This window comes from Coturnix japonica, chromosome 2 (assembly GCF_054131305.1).
Source record: "Coturnix japonica strain WE chromosome 2, WE-NBRP24, whole genome shotgun sequence".
Taxonomy (NCBI): Eukaryota; Metazoa; Chordata; class Aves; order Galliformes; family Phasianidae; genus Coturnix; species Coturnix japonica.
In genome coordinates this window covers 65,762,533-65,780,028 of record NC_140664.1, presented here as the reverse complement: position 1 = coordinate 65,780,028, position 17,496 = coordinate 65,762,533, and the positions used below count along the sequence as shown (strand labels likewise).

At 44.4% G+C, this 17,496-nt stretch overlaps 1 protein-coding gene across 3 annotated transcripts; it reads left to right on the top strand.

Annotated features, from left to right (window-relative positions):
- Window positions 1–8,318: 8,318 nt before the first annotated feature.
- On the top strand, window positions 8,319–14,130 carry RBFA (ribosome binding factor A). 3 transcript variants are annotated; one of them, XM_015854881.3, is made up of 7 exons: window positions 8,319–8,450; window positions 8,847–8,889; window positions 9,485–9,661; window positions 10,473–10,585; window positions 11,671–11,755; window positions 12,488–12,555; window positions 13,427–14,130. In XM_015854881.3, the coding sequence occupies exons 1-7, from the start codon at window positions 8,335–8,337 to the stop codon at window positions 13,785–13,787; spliced, it is 963 nt and encodes a 320-aa protein (XP_015710367.2). In that variant the 5' UTR covers window positions 8,319–8,334; the 3' UTR covers window positions 13,788–14,130. The 3 variants fall into 3 exon arrangements, with proteins under 3 accessions (XP_015710367.2, XP_015710368.2, XP_085393829.1); XM_015854882.3 differs by having other exon boundaries at window positions 8,319–8,483; XM_085537703.1 differs by lacking the exon at window positions 11,671–11,755.
- Window positions 14,131–17,496: the final 3,366 nt, after the last annotated feature.

Genomic DNA, 17,496 nt, shown 5'->3' with positions numbered 1-17,496 from the left:
TAGTTTTCATTTAAATACAAAACCTGCTTCTGTGTGGAAAAAACGCCATATTTTTCCAGTAACTTAAAATTTGACAGACCAGAGTCTTAAACTGGTGCAGTTTAAGTTGCTAGCATCCTCTTAAACCACACACCAGCACGATGCTGAAGGACATTTACATCCTGGCATTTAAACAGCTCTTCTTCCAAGCTCAGGATCAGTGCATCCCTGTGACTAAGAAATCGGGAAAAGGTGCCAGGAGACCTGCATGAATGAGCAAGGAGCTCATGTGCAAGCTCTGCGGAAAGAAGAAAGTACATGTTATGTGGAAAAAGGGTCTGACCACTTGGGAAGAATATAAGAGTGTAGACTGCAGACATGCAATGAGGAAGGCTAAGGCCCACCTGGAGTCGAATCTAGCTAAGGAGATAAAGGATAATAAAAAAGGCTTTTTAAAGCACATTAACAGCAAAAGGAAGGCTAGGGAGAATGTGGGCCCCATACTAAGTGAGGGGGGCGTTCTGGTTACAGGGGATGCTGAGAAGGCGGAAATACTGAACACCTTCTTTGCTTCTGTCTTTAGTGAAAGGGCTTTCCCTCAGGAATCCCAGACTCTGGAGGTTGATGAGAGAGTCCGGGGAATGGGAGATTTCCCTTTAGTCAGGGAAGAGGTGGTCCGTGAGTGCCTAGGAAACATTAAGGTCCATAAATCCATGGGACCTGATGGGCTGAGAGAGCTGGCGGAGGTCATTGATGAGCTGCTCTCTGTAATCTTTCAGAGGTCTTGGAGAACTGGGGAGGTGCCTGAAGACTGGAGGATAGCCAATGTCACTCTGGTCTTCAGAAAGGGCAAGAAGGAAGACCCAGGTTATTACAGGCCAGTCAGCCTCACCTCTGTCCCAGGGAAGGTGATGGAACAGCTTGTGCTAGATGCCATCTCCAGACAACTGGGAGATAAGGAGGTTATCAGGAGTACTCAGCACGGATTCACCAAGTGGAGGTCGTGCTCGACCAACCTGGTGGCCTTCTATGAAGATGTCACTAGCTGGGTGGACAGGGGGAGGGTGGTAGATGTAGTCTACCTTGATTTCAGTAAGGCTTTTGATACTGTCCCCCATGACATCCTTATAACAAAGCTGAGGAAGTATGGGATAGATGAGTGGACAGTGAAGTGGGTCGAGAATTGGCTGACTGGCAGAGTGCAGAGGGTTGTCGTTGGTGGTGCGGTGTCTGGCTGGAGGCCTGAAACTAGTGGCGTCCCCCAGGGGTCTGTGCTGGGACCGGTCTTGTTCAACATCTTCATCAACGACCTTGATGAGGGGATAGTTGTTGCAAAACGGCGGGAGAGAAGCAGACGACCACACCTGTCATTGACATATGATCAGCTATTCTCGTTTATTCCTTGGCTGCGTGTACCTTTATAATACGGATAATTAGCTCATACATATTGCAAAAGTGGAGCTCATCATTGGTTCCCAATTACATACCATCCCCGAGTATCTTTGCAGCTTGTTGTTATCATCCTGAAAGTTACTCCCTTGCCGAGTTCACAAAACCATGGTTAGTTTCTCACCATCCCAGGGCATCCTGTTGATCTCACTGTCCTTGCAGGTGGCATGGCTGCTTGATTAACTGCACCACGTTTACGACCCTTCTCAGCTAGCTGTAAAAAACACTCTCTACATTTCCCCCGTTTTCTTTTAGGATAAAAAAGGGTTTGATTTAACGACCGATTAATCATATTTAACAAGCAGTTCAGTTCATTTGTTCAGTCAGTTCTCATGTAGTTTTATCCTGCTTCATAGCTGCTGTTCTGTGAACTTCTCATCTGGATCCATGACTGACGCTCTGTAGAATTCTTCTTACAATACTGCCTATAGAATAGCAACACTACTTAAATTAATAACATAACTATTATAACTCAATCAAGGCCTCGATTGACAATACTCTAAAAATGAAAAAGAGACAAGTGAAATACAACATAACAACATTACTATTAAATCCACTAAAAAGAACAAACATGTTTGTACTGCAACCTAAGTTTCTGCAACCTGAAAATAAATCCGTGAGGGTCCCATTGCGCTAATCTGTAACTGATCAGGAAAAGTCTTCAATTTTCATATACTCTAATATATTGATTTTAATGACCACTAAAATTTGTGCAATAAATGCTTTTAGGATGCTCATAACCATGCTCTACCAACTGAGTTATCCGGGCTAATAATTGATTAATGATCGCACAATTTAATGGAATAGCATGTCAAATAGAACCAATTTTAGAGGACAAATGTACTAGAGTATCACTAGGGGCATTAATACTTATTGACCCTTGAGAAACAGCAAGCCATGTTGGTGGTGGATGCGACAGGTAGTGCCAGCAGGGCGTCCCCTGCTTCAAGGTGCACATTTCCTCTCTCACCCATCACAGATTCTCTCCTGCATTCAGGGTCTGAAGGATTTCTTCCAGTTGTACACCACATCCGCATGGCCAGTGCGTGATATAGAGCCCAAGTGGAACACCTGCTAGGAAAACAGAATAAACTATCAAATTTAGTTCTATTAGCATGCACTTTTGTCTAAAATGATGCATGGTTATATTTTCAGATCCCAATTAATTGGATGTAAAAGAGGTATCCATTCTATGATACAGGGTTATCTCTTTGCCTGGGATTCCTTTCCAGGTTTTGTCTTTGCAAATTAAGAAAAGCTAATTAATAGGCTAATAACATCATAACCAAACAGTACTAAAACATTAAAAGAGCTATTCCTGTAGACTCTAGCATTGATTAGATCAAATCCTGTTTAATACACATCTGATCTATTACTAAAATAGAAGAAGCACACAACATCCTAGCTAATGCTTTAAACTCTAAATCTTGAGACTGCATTGGTAAAACAGAAAATCACAGAATCACAGAATTATCAAGGTTGGAAAAGACCTAGAAGATCATCTAGTCCAACCATTACCAGTACTTCCTGGCTAAATCATATTCCTCAGTGCCACATCCAAGCATTTCTTGAACACTCCCATGGTCGGTGACTCCACCACCTCCCTGGGCAGTGCATTCCAATGCCTGACTACTCTTTCCGAAAAGTAATACTTCCTAATGTCCAGCCTGAATCTCCCCTGATGCAGCTTAAAACCATTCCCTCTAGTTCCATCACTATCACACACTATGTCAGACTATTACTAATATTATCTATAACACAGCAAGTTACAAAGCAATACCACTAAGTAAGAAACACACAATTACAATTACTATAAAGGCTGGATGTTATTTTCTGCCTTCAGATGAGACCGAAGATATCATGCTGGAACCCACATAGGGCCAGTCCCTGTGGAAATACGAGCATATTCACGACCCCAAGTTGTCAGTGGTAGGGAACAGTCCCAAAGTCCTGTGGCCATATTCCAAACATTAACCATAGGCTGTTCCTTTAGCACTGGGGAAGCCTCAAAATGACGATCCACATAAGCTGTATCTGTATGAACACGATTCAAAAACTTCAGCACAAGCAAAACAAGCAAAATCTTACATAATATTTTCAAAAAATTCAGCACAAGCAAAACAAGCAAAACCTTGCATAATATTTCTTGTAGTGTGTCTCCCATATTCCCCCTTTTTTGTTTAATAATAAGAATGGATTTCAATGTTTGATAAATGTGATCAGTGATAGCTTGTTCAGTGGGAGAATGAGCAATGGCTGTAGTATGTCTAACACACCCTTGGAGGAAAGTTTGAGTGGCCTTAGAGGTATATGCAGGCCCATTATCTGTTTTTGTAGCATGTGGGATTCCCATAGCAGCATAAGCAGATAACCAGTGTTTACGGGTGTCATGACTGTGTTCACCTGTATGTGCTGTGGCAAATACGTAAGAAGAATGAGTATCTATTGTTACATGTGCATATTTTAGACAGCCAAATTCAGGAACGTGAGTGACATTTGTCTGACACAGTTGAAGAGGTGCTGTGCCACATGGATGTGTCCCAATTTGAGGCAAAGAGGTATCAGTCAAATTATGTAGCCGGTATTCAATCATAAACACAGCGTATTGCATAGCAGAGAGGATCATTCTTAACACAGTTTTCCAATCGTGAGGGGTCATAGCGCAACTGTCACTGTTTGCAACCAAAAGATTGTATGTAAAGGCTGACTGAACTCCGTATGTTCTCACTGACTCCCTTAGCTCCTTCACTGCCTCATAAGGCAGGGATTCCAAATGGGGGACCTGATTAGGAAAGGTTTGCAACGTGTCAGCATCACCCCTTAATATTGTTTCTTTTCTGCCTTGTTCTAAGACATCACAGTACGCTGTAGGGAAATTTGTCATTCCTGCTCCAAACAAAGTATCAAGAGAAAATGCGTCCGATTCGCTTTCTGGATCTACAGGACCTGGGTCACAACGATCCTCTGGTTTCGGTCCATCCGCGTCTTTAACCACGTTATACACGGGCTGCACAGACGCAGCCGCGCACGACGAGGGGGGGGCGGCACGGCGAGGCGCAGAGAACGACGTGGGCGAAGCAGAGGGCGGGGGGGCCGTAGAGACCGACAACGCGGCGAGAGACGTGTGCGGGGGGGCAGGCGGCCGCTGGCTGGGAACGGCAGCTTGTGTCGGAGCGCGGCCGCTGTTCTTTCTTGCGCTGGGCTGGAGGTTTCTTGACCGGCGACGGCAGGTGACGGTGTTGTGGTTGTCCGAGCGGCAGTTCTGGCACCACACACCGACAGCTTGGCAATTCCGTCGCAAATGTCCCTTAACGCCGCACCGGAAACATTTAAAAGAGGTGCTTGGGCCTGCACTGGTTACCGCAGACGCTTGTAAGGGTGCAAGAGCTGCTAACACCTGATTCTGGGAAGCCTCAGCCTGTGCCTTTAATCCTGCCCCTAGCTCTTTAATAGCCTCAACTATGAAAGCCTGAGCCCCCGTGGGCACACTCGATAGTCTGTCTAACGCCTCCTCTATTGTCCAGTTACTCCTCAAAGTACTTAGAATGCCACGAGCTGTAGCATTACAATTCTGAAGTGCACAATGTTTTAGCATTATTTCCCTCATGTACTCTGGTACTCCAGCCTTCTCTATAGCTCCAGCTACCTTATCTATGAACGCTCCAAAATCCTCATTTCTTCCTTGCTGGATTCCCATATAAGATGGCAGCCCACCTGGCACCTTGATCTTATCCATAGCCTGCCTGGCCAGATACATTGACTCTCTACATTTAACTGGTCCTAATAAAGCCTGGGCCTCCGTCCGGATGAAAGGACCCACCCCTAAAAGTTCTTCAACGGTGACATTATACAAGGGATCTCCGGGCTGCCTAACTATCGCAACGCTCTGTTGGCACATCTCTTCCCAATAAGCATTAAATAGCAGTTGTTCGTGCTGCGAAAAAATCAACCTAGCTATAGCCCGACAATCAGATGGCAACAAAACCTGAGTACTCCAGATATAATCCAGTATCTGTCTCACTGGCTCACTTTTTACTCCAAACTGACTGACCGTAGACCGCAATTGTGACAACAACTTCCAATCTAAAGCACTGATAGCAGCCTGTGTCCCACCTGCAGCATTAGGCGAATACCCCACCGACAGCACCGCCTGTGGCACCGCTTCCAACGCCTCACCGTCTCCCGCCTCTAAACAAGCCCGCGCCAGCGCAGCCCAAGCCCCCCCACGCTCCCGCGCGACGGCCTCCGCCAGGTCACTCTGTGCCCCAGGGAGCGGCTCATTGCAAAGGGGGGTCGAGGGGGCCGGCTGTAGCGCCATGGTCGATGCAGGCGGCTCGTCTGATACAGACGTACCGGGAGACGGGGCACTCAGCTCCGCAGCCACCGGCAACGCAGGCTCGGCGGCCGGCGGCAACTTTACGGTGGACACTGCAGGGGGCCCCGGGCAATCTGACCATTCATTATAATTCTTATTCCTCCCCTGCACAGCACTAGCTTGTTCTGCTGCTTCCTTTTCTGCATGTAGCAACAAATCATTATAAACCATACGCCACCACTTCCCGCATTTTTTAGCTGTTTTATCCCCATCTAATATTCCCTGAAAAATTGCATCTCCAAATTTACGCCACTCAGCAAGATCATGCACTAAATGCGGATTCTGAAATAACCCTTTAGCATACCCATACGCTAATAACTCAGGGAGTTCCTTTTGCAAGTCTGTCCCCTTAACCTGACACTTTCTTTTCAAAAAGCAAGAAAATACCTGACACCTTTTCTTAAAAAAGCAAGAAAATAATTCATAAACCGCTTGCCTTCCCATACCTATTTGTCAGCACGCTGTTGCAGCCTTAAAGGACGTCGTCGGCCCGTATCGGCTAGGCCCTTCTGTAAGGTCACGTAGAGCACCTGCACCTTCTTTTCCTGGCGCATGCTATCCCCGCTGCTTAAGGATCCGAACACCTTCGCCGCTGCGATCCTTCCTGGTAGGCCACGTCGGGGTCACCAATTGTTGCAAAACGGCGGGAGAGAAGCAGACGACCACACCTGTCATTGACATATGATCAGCTATTCTCGTTTATTCCTTGGCTGCGTGTACCTTTATAATACGGATAATTAGCTCATACATATTGCAAAAGTGGAGCTCATCATTGGTTCCCAATTACATACCATCCCCGAGTATCTTTGCAGCTTGTTGTTATCATCCTGAAAGTTACTCCCTTGCCGAGTTCACAAAACCATGGTTAGTTTCTCACCATCCCAGGGCATCCTGTTGATCTCACTGTCCTTGCAGGTGGCATGGCTGCTTGATTAACTGCACCACGTTTACGACCCTTCTCAGCTAGCTGTAAAAAACACTCTCTACAGATAGTGACCACCCTCACCACGTTTGCTGATGATACGAAGTTGGGAGGATTGGCTGACACGCCTGAAGGCTGTGCTGCCATTCAGCAAGACCTGGACAGGCTGGAGAGTTGGGCAGTAAGAAACCGGATGAGGTTTAACAAAAGCAAGTGTAGAGTCTTACACCTAGGGAGGAAGAATTGCATGTACCAGTACAGGCTGGGGGATGACCTGCTGGAGAGGAGCTCTGCAGAGAGGGACCTGGGCATCCTGGTGGATGACAGATTGACCATGAGCCAGCAGTGTGCCCTTGTGGCCAAAAATGCCAATGGCATACTGGGGTGTATTAAAAAGAGCATGGCCAGCAGGTCAAGGAAGGTGATCCTCTCCCTCTACTCTGCCCTGGTGAGGCCTCATCTGGAGTTCTGTGTCCAGTTCTGGGCTCCCCAGTACAAAAAAGACAGGGATCTCTTGAAAAGAGTCCAGTGGAGAGCCACAAAAATGGTGAAGGGCCTGGAGCATCTCCCCTATGAGGAGAGACTTAGGGAACTGGGCCTGTTTAGCCTTGAGAAAAGAAGACAGAGAGGGGATTTGATCCAGGTTTATAAATACCTGAGGTGTGGGAGCCATAGTGGCGAGGCTGGTCTCTTTTCAGTAGTGCGTGGGGATAGGACTGGGGTAATGGGATGAAAGTACAGCATAGGAAGTTCCGCACGAATGTGTGCAAGAACTTCTTTACAGTGAGGGTGACAGAGCCCTTGAACAGGCTGCCCAGGGAGGTGGTGGAGTCTCCTTCTCTGGAGATATTCAAGACCCACCTGGACGCCTACCTGTGTGACGTGGTGTAGGGAGCCTGCTTTGGCAGGGGAATTGGAGTTGATGATCTCTAGAGGTCCCTTCCAACCCCTACAGTTCTGTGATTCTGTGAAATTTAAGACATTTCCCAGTCCCAAATTGCATTGTGGTGCTACTGAAGGCCTACACTGTGCAACAACCTGAAGGCCTTCCTGGAACAGCCCTTAGAATGAGATGTAGTGACTTTACTCGCTCTTCTCAGATAACATGGTTACCCAAGAGAATGGCCTGCATTGGCTTGCTGTGTGCTGCATGCACTAGGGCTGTGAGTCTGCCTCACCCCAGAGCGGTACCTCCATGCTGCTGGAACCAGCCTGGGAGTTAGAATACCTCGTTGTCACCATTTGCTGCGGTGGCTTTCTATGCTTCCATAGCATTACCCGATGCCCCGGGGTAGAACAAAGAGGAGTCTGGTAACATAAACGCCCTGAGGGAGAGGTGGAAAGAAGCAGCTGTGTCTCCTTCAGACCACCTGCAGGCTGTTAAGCAGAGGAAGCGTACAAGACGCACGGGAGATATCAGTATTGCCATTCCCGGTGAAGCCGCGTACGGAGAGCCAACAGCTCCCCCAGCCGTCGCGGTACCGACAGCGGCAGGCAGCTTCTCTGGCATTGCCGGCCGGGGCCGCCGCGCCGCAAGGGGGAGCCAGGGGCGCAGGCCGAGCCGCCGCCGGTGGCTCCACGGGTCGCTGGGCCGCAGCTGTCCGGGAGCATGTGGGGGGCTCGCATGGCGGCGAATGCGGCTCCGCTGTGCTGCCGTGCGCTGCGCAGCTCCGCTGTCCTGGGCGGTTCCAGGAACCTGCTAAAGAAGATGCTCCACAAAAAGAAGTACGTGCTGTGGCGGCTGGTGCGGTGAGACAGGTCTGAGGTGGGAGGGCTTGCTCCGCGCGTTGCTCCCGGCTTGGGTGGGCTGCGACTGTGGGACTGTGGTAAAGGTGCTTCAGTGTTTTTGAGCCGTGCGGGAACGTTCGTGTTTTTATGCTCTTCCTCCACCCCTCCCCGCCTCTCCGGTAAACTCCTCCAGCGGATGGGATGTACTGTTGTCTGCATGTCACCCCAGTGCATAAGTACTGTGTGGGGCGCTGCGAGCTGGTGGGTATAGAACCAGCTGGTAGGGGTTCTGTTGGTGTGTTTGCGAGTGGGTGGCATTCTAATGTCATGGGGAACCTATCGGTTCTAATGTACTGGAAGGGAACGCTGTATGCCGTCCTTTTTTTCCAACAGGAAGAAGTTTTGGTATGACAGCCCTACACTGGGATCTAAGATGGTAAGGAAATACTTAAAGTGCTACATTTTTCTGTGCTAGGAGGAACACACTTCTACTTCTTCACTACTTCTGCTACACTTCACACTTCTACTATTACGCATAACTTTGGAAAAAGTGTTTATCAGTAGAGAAAGAGCAGAATGTAATGAGTGAACACTAGCATTCCAGCTGTAAAAGAGAAGCTGTTTCTCTCATCTGTTGACCATTTCCTTTGTTGTGCCATTCTTTTCTCTGCACCAGTGCTTTCCTGCATGCCCTTCAGCCTGTATCAAACAACTGATTCAGGTTAAAATTACTTTATATGTGCTCTAGTTTTAATCCAGATCATATCTCAGCAAGGCTAGAATTCATATTATCTGTGCCTAGCACAAAGCCAGAAAAGAGAGTTCAGCAGGAAGGTATCAGTTTCCTGTGTAAATGGCACGTTGCTTTGTGGCAGCAGAAACAGCCATGAAACAGCGACCAACAGGAAAAAGTTACTTTTAGATCAAGTGCAGCGTTCTGTTCTGCTCTTGTAAGAGGAGTGGGAATGTGTAGAATAGATGTTCTGTGGTTTGTACTGACTGTTTTGTTGTTTCTTTTTTCTTTTTTAAAGATGTATGAGCCAACCAAGCTGGCCACTACAAAGCAAGCTGACCAGACAAAAACTAGAAGAGAAGATACCATACGCTGCAGAGTCTTGAACGGTCTCATTCATAAAGCTGTGACAGAGATGATCAGTAGCTGTGAAATTAATAAAGAGCTTTATGATCTCAAGCTGGAAATCTGCAAGGCAAGTGAAAAAGTTACAGCTTTTCTTGAGGTGTTGTGATTAGAATTTGAGGCTGGTAAAAAGGTCTGTCAGAGGAAGTACTGGGATGTTGTAATGTGTGCATCAGTTCTGCAACATTGCTGCCGATATGGCATGGCAGAGCAGGATGAGCCTTGGTTTACCTCGTGTGCTAGGAGAGCTTTGCCATTATTACACATAGTTTAGTAGGCCTTTGCCAATATAACAGTAATGCTGCTCAAGCCAGCTAAATAATGATGCTGTCGGTGTGATTTTTTTTTTTTCCTATCAGTTGTACATGTATTATCTGTATTGCTCCTTTTGAAGGGGAAGCCTTTAGCTTTTTAGCTGTATAAACTTTTAGCACTATAAACTTGCTTTTAGTACTATAAACTTGTCTTTACCCGGAGTCTTTTTCTGTGTGGAGCTGTGCAAGAGCTAATACCTCACTGTGTCCCTTACCAGCTTCATTATGCTGGCAGAAGAGTTAGGTGCAATGTGAGCTTACGTTAAAAACAAAAACCCCCATGCATTAAGAAAATGGCACTGACAAGCAAGGTTTCAAAAAGAATTCAAATTTGTACCTAATTAGAGTTCCGTCATAATTCATATGTTAATTAATATTAAAACATAGCTCTGTCACAGCAGTATATTTTTGTTTTTTAAGAGTAAGAATGGAAGAGGAGATTCTCTTTAAAAATTTAGGTATTTAGTTTGGATCACTGAATGTTTATTTGTAAATCAGAGACTTGGTTGTACGTGAAGTGTGTATGTGCATATATGAAATTTTAAAGAGACGTTTGTCTTTTTGCAGGTGTCCCTGGCATCAAACTTTTCAGCATGTCGCATATACTGGAATCCTGCTTCTACTACAGACGGTGATAATTATGTTGAAGGGGTACTGCGGAAAAGTGCTCCACGTATACGGTACTGCTATTTGATGAACAGTTAGGCTGCTCCATAAATTCTTTGCCATGTATTAGTAACATTCCATAAGTATTTCTAAATCTGACCTGTTGGGATGTTCTAGTATATTTTGAGACAAAGCATCTCCTGTGATAAGCCTCACAGGGATGGGTAGCTGTGTCAGACCAGCTGTGAATTCTCCTCCTGAAGTGTAGCTAGCTTTACATGGTTTCTGTGCTTTCAAAGGTTTGGACTGGGCTAAACAGAAGAAAAGTACTTCATTGGACCCAGTGATGGTGGCCTTGACATACTGTGCATGATGGGCCAGAATATGATGCTGCACAAAAGGATTGGCATTTACAAGTGTCTCATTAGGTTCATTGGGCAAACCTGATCACTAGAGACACTTTGGACATCTTGAAGAGGTGACTGATCTTAAGGAAATTCTTCACAGTCCTGATAATAAAAAATAATTGTCAGGATGATGCTATATACTGTGATATGATTACACACTTTTTGTAGGGTCCAGTGAGTTTTCAGGATACCATGGAGACTTCCCTCTCCCTCTTTGCTTGGCTTACCCTCTGAAGTCCAACTTGTCTGTTGGAGGGTCAGAATTTCACTCCATGGGGAACATGTTGAAATATACTTGTAGGTCTGTTTCCTTTGACCCTGTTTCCTTAGGTTTTGTAATTCCAGGTCCAACACAATGCTCTTTTTCCACACTTTGAGAGGGAATGTTTCTGGCTGGAAAGGCGATGAGGGGAGCCTAGTCAGTCCATCCTGCAGATACCATGTAGGCATAGTTGTCTTGCCATGCTGTGTATCAAGTCAAAAGCAGAAAGACTCAGGTTAGCCTGTGCATATAGTATACAAAACTAATATTATTTCTATCCAGTGAGATCTGCAGCTTTTATGTGTTGTACAGTCAGAGTTGGGATTCTGCACCGATGTAAGTTAGTGCCTAACTAGAATGGATATTTTTCAGACTGTGAGTTTTGCAAACAAAATCCTTAAATTTGTAGTATTCATGGAATTAATGTATTTTATCTTTCCTCAAGGTGCTGTACTTTTATTCACATTGCTTGATATTGCGTTTTTGCCAGGTATCTTCTAATGAGTCAGCAAATTCTAGGAAATGTACCCCCAGTAGTGTTTGTAAAAGACAAAGAAGCTGCAGCTGTAAAAGAGGTAATTGTAATCCTTGGCTCAATGTACAAGTGCTGTGTTCAAGGCTGGATTGGAAGGATCCCCGGGCAACCTGATGTAGCTGATGGTAACTCTTCCTGCATCAGGGGGTTTGGAACCAGATGATCATTAAGATTCCTTCCAGCTCAAGTCATTCTGTGATTGTTTCTGTGATAAAAGTAGAAATAAAAATATCAAATGAGATAAACTGTACTGAATGGGGAAAAATTTATAAGCACTAGACATACTAGATTTTTAGCATCTACTAGTTAGATGTTAAAAGAGAGCTAGGAAATTGCATTTAACTGACAAAATATCACAGAAAGCAAAAAAAAAAAAGTCCTAGTGTAGGAATGTTATGAAAAAGGATTTCAAAAGGTGATATAAAACCAAATAAAAATTATCTCTGTCACACAATCCCTAACCAACTGTACAGGATGTATAAGGCTAATAAATAAAATTGTGGGAATAGCTATCCATGGCTCAGTTACAATACTTGGAATAAACATTCTAGGCAAGAAGAAAAGCAGTTCCTGGCATTTCTGTAAACTAAATTGAGCAGATGTGACTTTAACGCGTCTCACAAACCATGAAGAATTATACTCTTAATGTATATTTCACAGTATTGAAAAGGCAGTTTTGAAATGTAGAAAATATATAGTATTTGAGATCTGTCTGTTAAGGTATGACCTAAATATATTGTTTACATTATGTTATTGTCTTATGTATTTACAGATTGAGGAATTATTGGCCATTGCTGATTTTGGACCTCAGGAAGAAGAAATACCTCAAAATGATTCCAGGTGGGCTTTTTGAATCAAAATAGTACAAATGTCTGTCTTTATCTATGTTAGCCAGCTTAAGTTGGAGATTATTGTATGTGACACGAGGTATATTTTAGATTTATAACTAAAATTGTTGTCTCAGGGCAACAAGGTATAAAAAGTAGAAAAAAAGATACTCTATGGAAACCTTTTCCAATTAGGAGCCCTTATATGAACAAACTTTCAGAATAACCTGGGACAAAGAAACCAATAGTTATCCGTAAGTTAAATGTAGCATTTTAATTTGTGGTTTAAGCTTTCTTTGAAATGTTACAGCCATCTATTAAAGTGGGGGGAAAATGTTTCTTATTTTATATGCTCTGATTTACTTTCAGATTCAAGTGCAGACGTTTTTGTCTTTAGTTCTTGTGCACAGGTATCTTCCTGAAGTTTTGCAAATATAGAAACGGAAAGTCTATTTTTTTTCTATATAAGTGGACCTCTGTTAAGCTGTGGAAAATGACTGAACTGCCATTTGTAATGATGTAGTGTGTATGCTTTTAGAGGCAGCTAACCCATAATGTGATAGCAGAACATAGTCTTTAAAATCAGCTGTGTTTGATATCTATAATTAGAGCAACATATTAATAAGACTTGGGAAGCCAGTACTTATTCTGGTGTTAATATCTTTTGTGAGAGAAATAATTTTGGAACTTGGAATTAAAGACTTAGTATATTTGCACCACTTATATATAGCCAGTCCCCAGACATGTGGTCTGGTGATATCTCTTCTTCTGGTTTATGTATCACTTATTCATGTAGTTCTAATTAGTACTGCTCCTTAAGTAATGCACAGGGGAGGAAAAATGACAACTTTATTAAAATTTTATTTTATTTTACCTTTTCACAGTGAATCACCAGACACTCAGTCTTCAGATTCACCTGTCCGCTCTAATCTTTTTGGTGTTGATCATGAACTGCTGAATAAGCAGATAATGGAATACAAAAAACTGAAACTGTCAAGAATTACAGAAAGTGTTCCATGGACACAGAGCCAGGGGCAGCAGCTGTCTAAGATTCAAAAGAAAATGAAAAAGAAAAAAACAAAGAATATCCCTGATGATGACATTACACCACAGAAATACTTACTGGACAGATATGAAGCTGATTACTTCGATGATAACAATGAATCCATCTCAGACTATGAGCTGGACGATGAATTACAGGAGGTAAACGAATTAGAGGCAAATGATGGCAAAACTCAAAGCTAGCCTACCATTAAACTGAAATGAGGTGGAAGAAGTTGCTCCCTTTAAAACTGAGAGTGCCAGTGGCACAAAAAAGACTGTCACAGCTACTGAAAGATTAGTTTGGTACCTCCTGTTTACCACTTCTTTTAGATTTGCAGGTCTGCCACACATGGTGTACTACTGCATGGAAAAATAAAAATACTGTTTGTAACAAACTGCTGAGAAGCTTTTAAGCAGCTGTAGTTGTAGGAATTTCAGCTAGAGAGCAGTATTCTAATAACAAAACATACACGGTGCAGCAGCATGAGCTAAATCTTCTTGCAGTTTTGTTATTTCCAATAAAATTGTTGTTTCTATCCTGAAATGTTTTTTCAAAAATAATCATGAAATGATGGTATCCATTATTCTAGGGTCAGAAAGGAGGAAGAAAATCAAATAACAATGGTAGTGATGAAACAGGGTTTAGCATGTGAAGACCAGAGAAGGATGCTCTCTAGAGGACCTAATCTAATGGCTTGTTGACCTCATTCCACTGCTGTCATAGAAGGCACGTTTCATTCAGACTTGGTGATAAGGAAGATGAGTAATCTGAGCAACCAGATCTAGAGGAGATGAAAATCTTAAGATGATCAGGCAAGTCATGTGATGGGACAGACTGGATGGAGGAAACAGTCCATGGGATATGAGCCTGTCCTTTCCAGAGTGGCCTAGACAGGGTTGAGCAGCGGGCCCAGGAGAGCCTTTTGAAGTACTAATGAACATGGGTTAGTGGACAATGCTGGTAGTAGCTTGATGGTTGGACTAGATTATTTTAGAGGTCATTTCCAACAACGTTTCTATCATTCTGTGTTTCTTGCAGTCACAATCCTCCAAAACACCCAAGCATGTTAGTTCATCACATCTCACATAGTTACTGCTCTGCTTTAAAGCTGCTGAACTGAGGCCAAGATGTAGCGCTTTAGAAGTGTTATCTGAGGCTCACAGAACTGACCCTTTCTTTCAAAAATAAAAAAAAAACACAAAAAAATAAGGTAACTGTGGACAGGCAGTACTAAAAGTGATGAATTTGAAGAGACAAATTAAGAAGGCAATTAACATGCTTATTCTACTGCAATTTTCACTTTCATATGACCAGCCACTATAATCAGACTATAATTATGTAAAACGCACCAGTGATCTTGGGAAATCATGCTGTGATCAATTCTTTGGAATGGAAGACTGTTCTGAAGGCAAAATACTGGTATACTTCTGCATAAGGTGAATACACGTATCAAAGCATTTCTTTCCATTAATTTACTCAAGATTCTCTACTTTAGCTATTATGTAACTTGGAAAAGCATGAAGGACCATAATCTGGGCATGCACTCCAGCTGCTCTCTCAGTGCAACTCCCCTTTCTTATCTTCCTAGCCTGTCCTTCATAAAGAGCCTGTATTGCTTCATTGCAACTCTCCAGTCAAGGGAGCCATCCCATGCTTTATAGCCACTTCATTTGCTCACATATAAGTGGTGGAGATAATCACACTTCAGCCCCTTTTAGATGATCATGTTATCCTTCCCTGTCTCATCACTCCACCCCCTTTGCTTGTCAAGTCTGGCTGTCGAACCCTCACAGGTCTTCTAGTTACTTTCTCCCTTCTCTATCATTACCAGTTAAAAGCCTTCCTTACATGGTCAGCCATCCTGTTGCTGAGAATGTCTGCTTACTGAGGTGGATTCTTTCTCTCACAGTCAGATGCTGATCTGCAAGAAGGGTCCCAGTGTCACAGAACCCAAAACCCTGTCATCAGTACCAGTTATACAACCAGTTATTGACTTGTGTTACCACTGCTCTTCTCCTCACAAGCTTTCCTCTCACTGTCAGGCTGGAGGTCACTACCTAGGCCTCAGTGCCCTTGACTGAAGATGATCAGGGGGCTGGAGCACCTCCCCTATGAGGACAGGCTGAGGGAGGGAGTTGGGCTTGTTCAGCCTGGAGAAGAGAAGGTTGCGGGATGACCTCATTGCAGCCTTTCAATACCTGAAGGGAACTTACTCCCAGGAGGGGAGTAAACACTTTGAAAGGGCTGACAATAGCAGGACTAGGGGAAATGGCTTTAAGTGAAAAGAGGGAAGATTTAGGTTGGATGTTAGGGGGAAGTTCTTTACTAGGAGAGTGGTTAGGCCCTGGAACAGGCTGCCCAAGGAGGTTGTGGATGCCCCATCCTTGGAGGTGTTCAAGATCAGGTTGGATGGGGCCCTGGGCAACCTGATCTAGTAAATGTGTATGTTTGGTGGCCCTGCTAGGCCGGGGGGGATGGAACTACATGATCCTTGAGGTCCCTTCCAACCCGGGTCATTCTGTGATTCTGTGACTGCTGCCCACAGTGCCCTGCAGTCACTTCTGGTACTGTCCAGTTTTGATTCTGAGAAGGTCTCTCTTCTTCTACAAACATGATTTGCCCTCAGAGTAACAGCAGAGGATATTAGTCAGAGTGTTGGACCAGCTTTGATTCTCATGCTGCAGTATCCCAGATCTGGGTTCCCAGCAGATCTCAGACATTTCTAGTCAACAGCTCAGGTTTGACAGGTGGGTAGCATCTGGCTGTTGCAGCAAGGAGTCACCTACTGTGTTGATTTTCCATTTCTTCCAGGTAGTCTTGTCTGGTCTACTGTTAGGTGGACCAAATCCATTACTTGTAGGCATATTTGACTCCTCTTCAACTTTGAGGGCTGCAAACCTATTTTGTAAGTGTAAGCCTTTAGGTGGCACAGAAGCCTTCCTCTTGGTGTCAGCAATCACTAGTTTCCATCCTTCTACTAGAGAGGTTACGCTTGCCTTAACAATGGGTTCTTCCTCCTTCTCCCCTGTTAGCTGGGGTCTAAAGCTATTCAAGTTACTATGTCTCAGAGAAAATTCTGTTTCCCTTTCATCTTCTCATGCTGGAGAACCTGCTTGCTTCCTAGTGTAACTCCTCCATTTAGCAGCACTAGCTGCTTTATGATAGCACACCTCCTGTGAGATGGAGGGCCATCTCTCCTAGCATTAGTCACTCCTTGCAGCTTGAGACTTGCCCTCTTCAGCTTTACTTCATGAAAGCCTCCACTCTGGCAGTTACATGTTTCATCACCTGCTGGAGAAGTGTGGTGTGTAAGTACTATGTCTGAGACAGTTCCAGTGCTTTAAATACAGTTGAGCACAGCCCCCCACCTTCTTCATAAATTGTCATAAAATTGCTGCATCTATTTCCTACTTTCATTAGCAGTGCTTTGGGCCTCTCCTGAGCACAATCTGCAAAGGTAGTAACCATCATTAATTAGAGGTGCCATCACCGAAACCTGGTGGGATGATTCCCACTACTGTTCAAAAGGGACAGGTGAGGAAGGAGGGGAGGAAGTATTACCCTTTATAGCAAGGAGGGAATACAGTATGAAGAGCTGTCCCTGAGGAGTGGCCATAAGCATGTCAAAAGCCTGTTGGTGAGGGTTAGAGAACAAGACAACAAAGGAAGCCTTGTGGCTGGCCTACTACAGGTAATCTGATCAGGTGGAGCCTGTGGATGAAGCCTTCTTCCTCTAGCTACAGGAGGAGTCATGATTGCAGGCTCTCATTCTGCTGGGGGACATCAACCAACCTGACACCTGCTTGAAAAGAAGCATGATAAGCTGTAGGCAATCCAGGATATGCCTGGAATATATAAAAAATAAGTTTCTGAGCTAGGTAATACGTGACCCCACCTGGAGGGGGATGC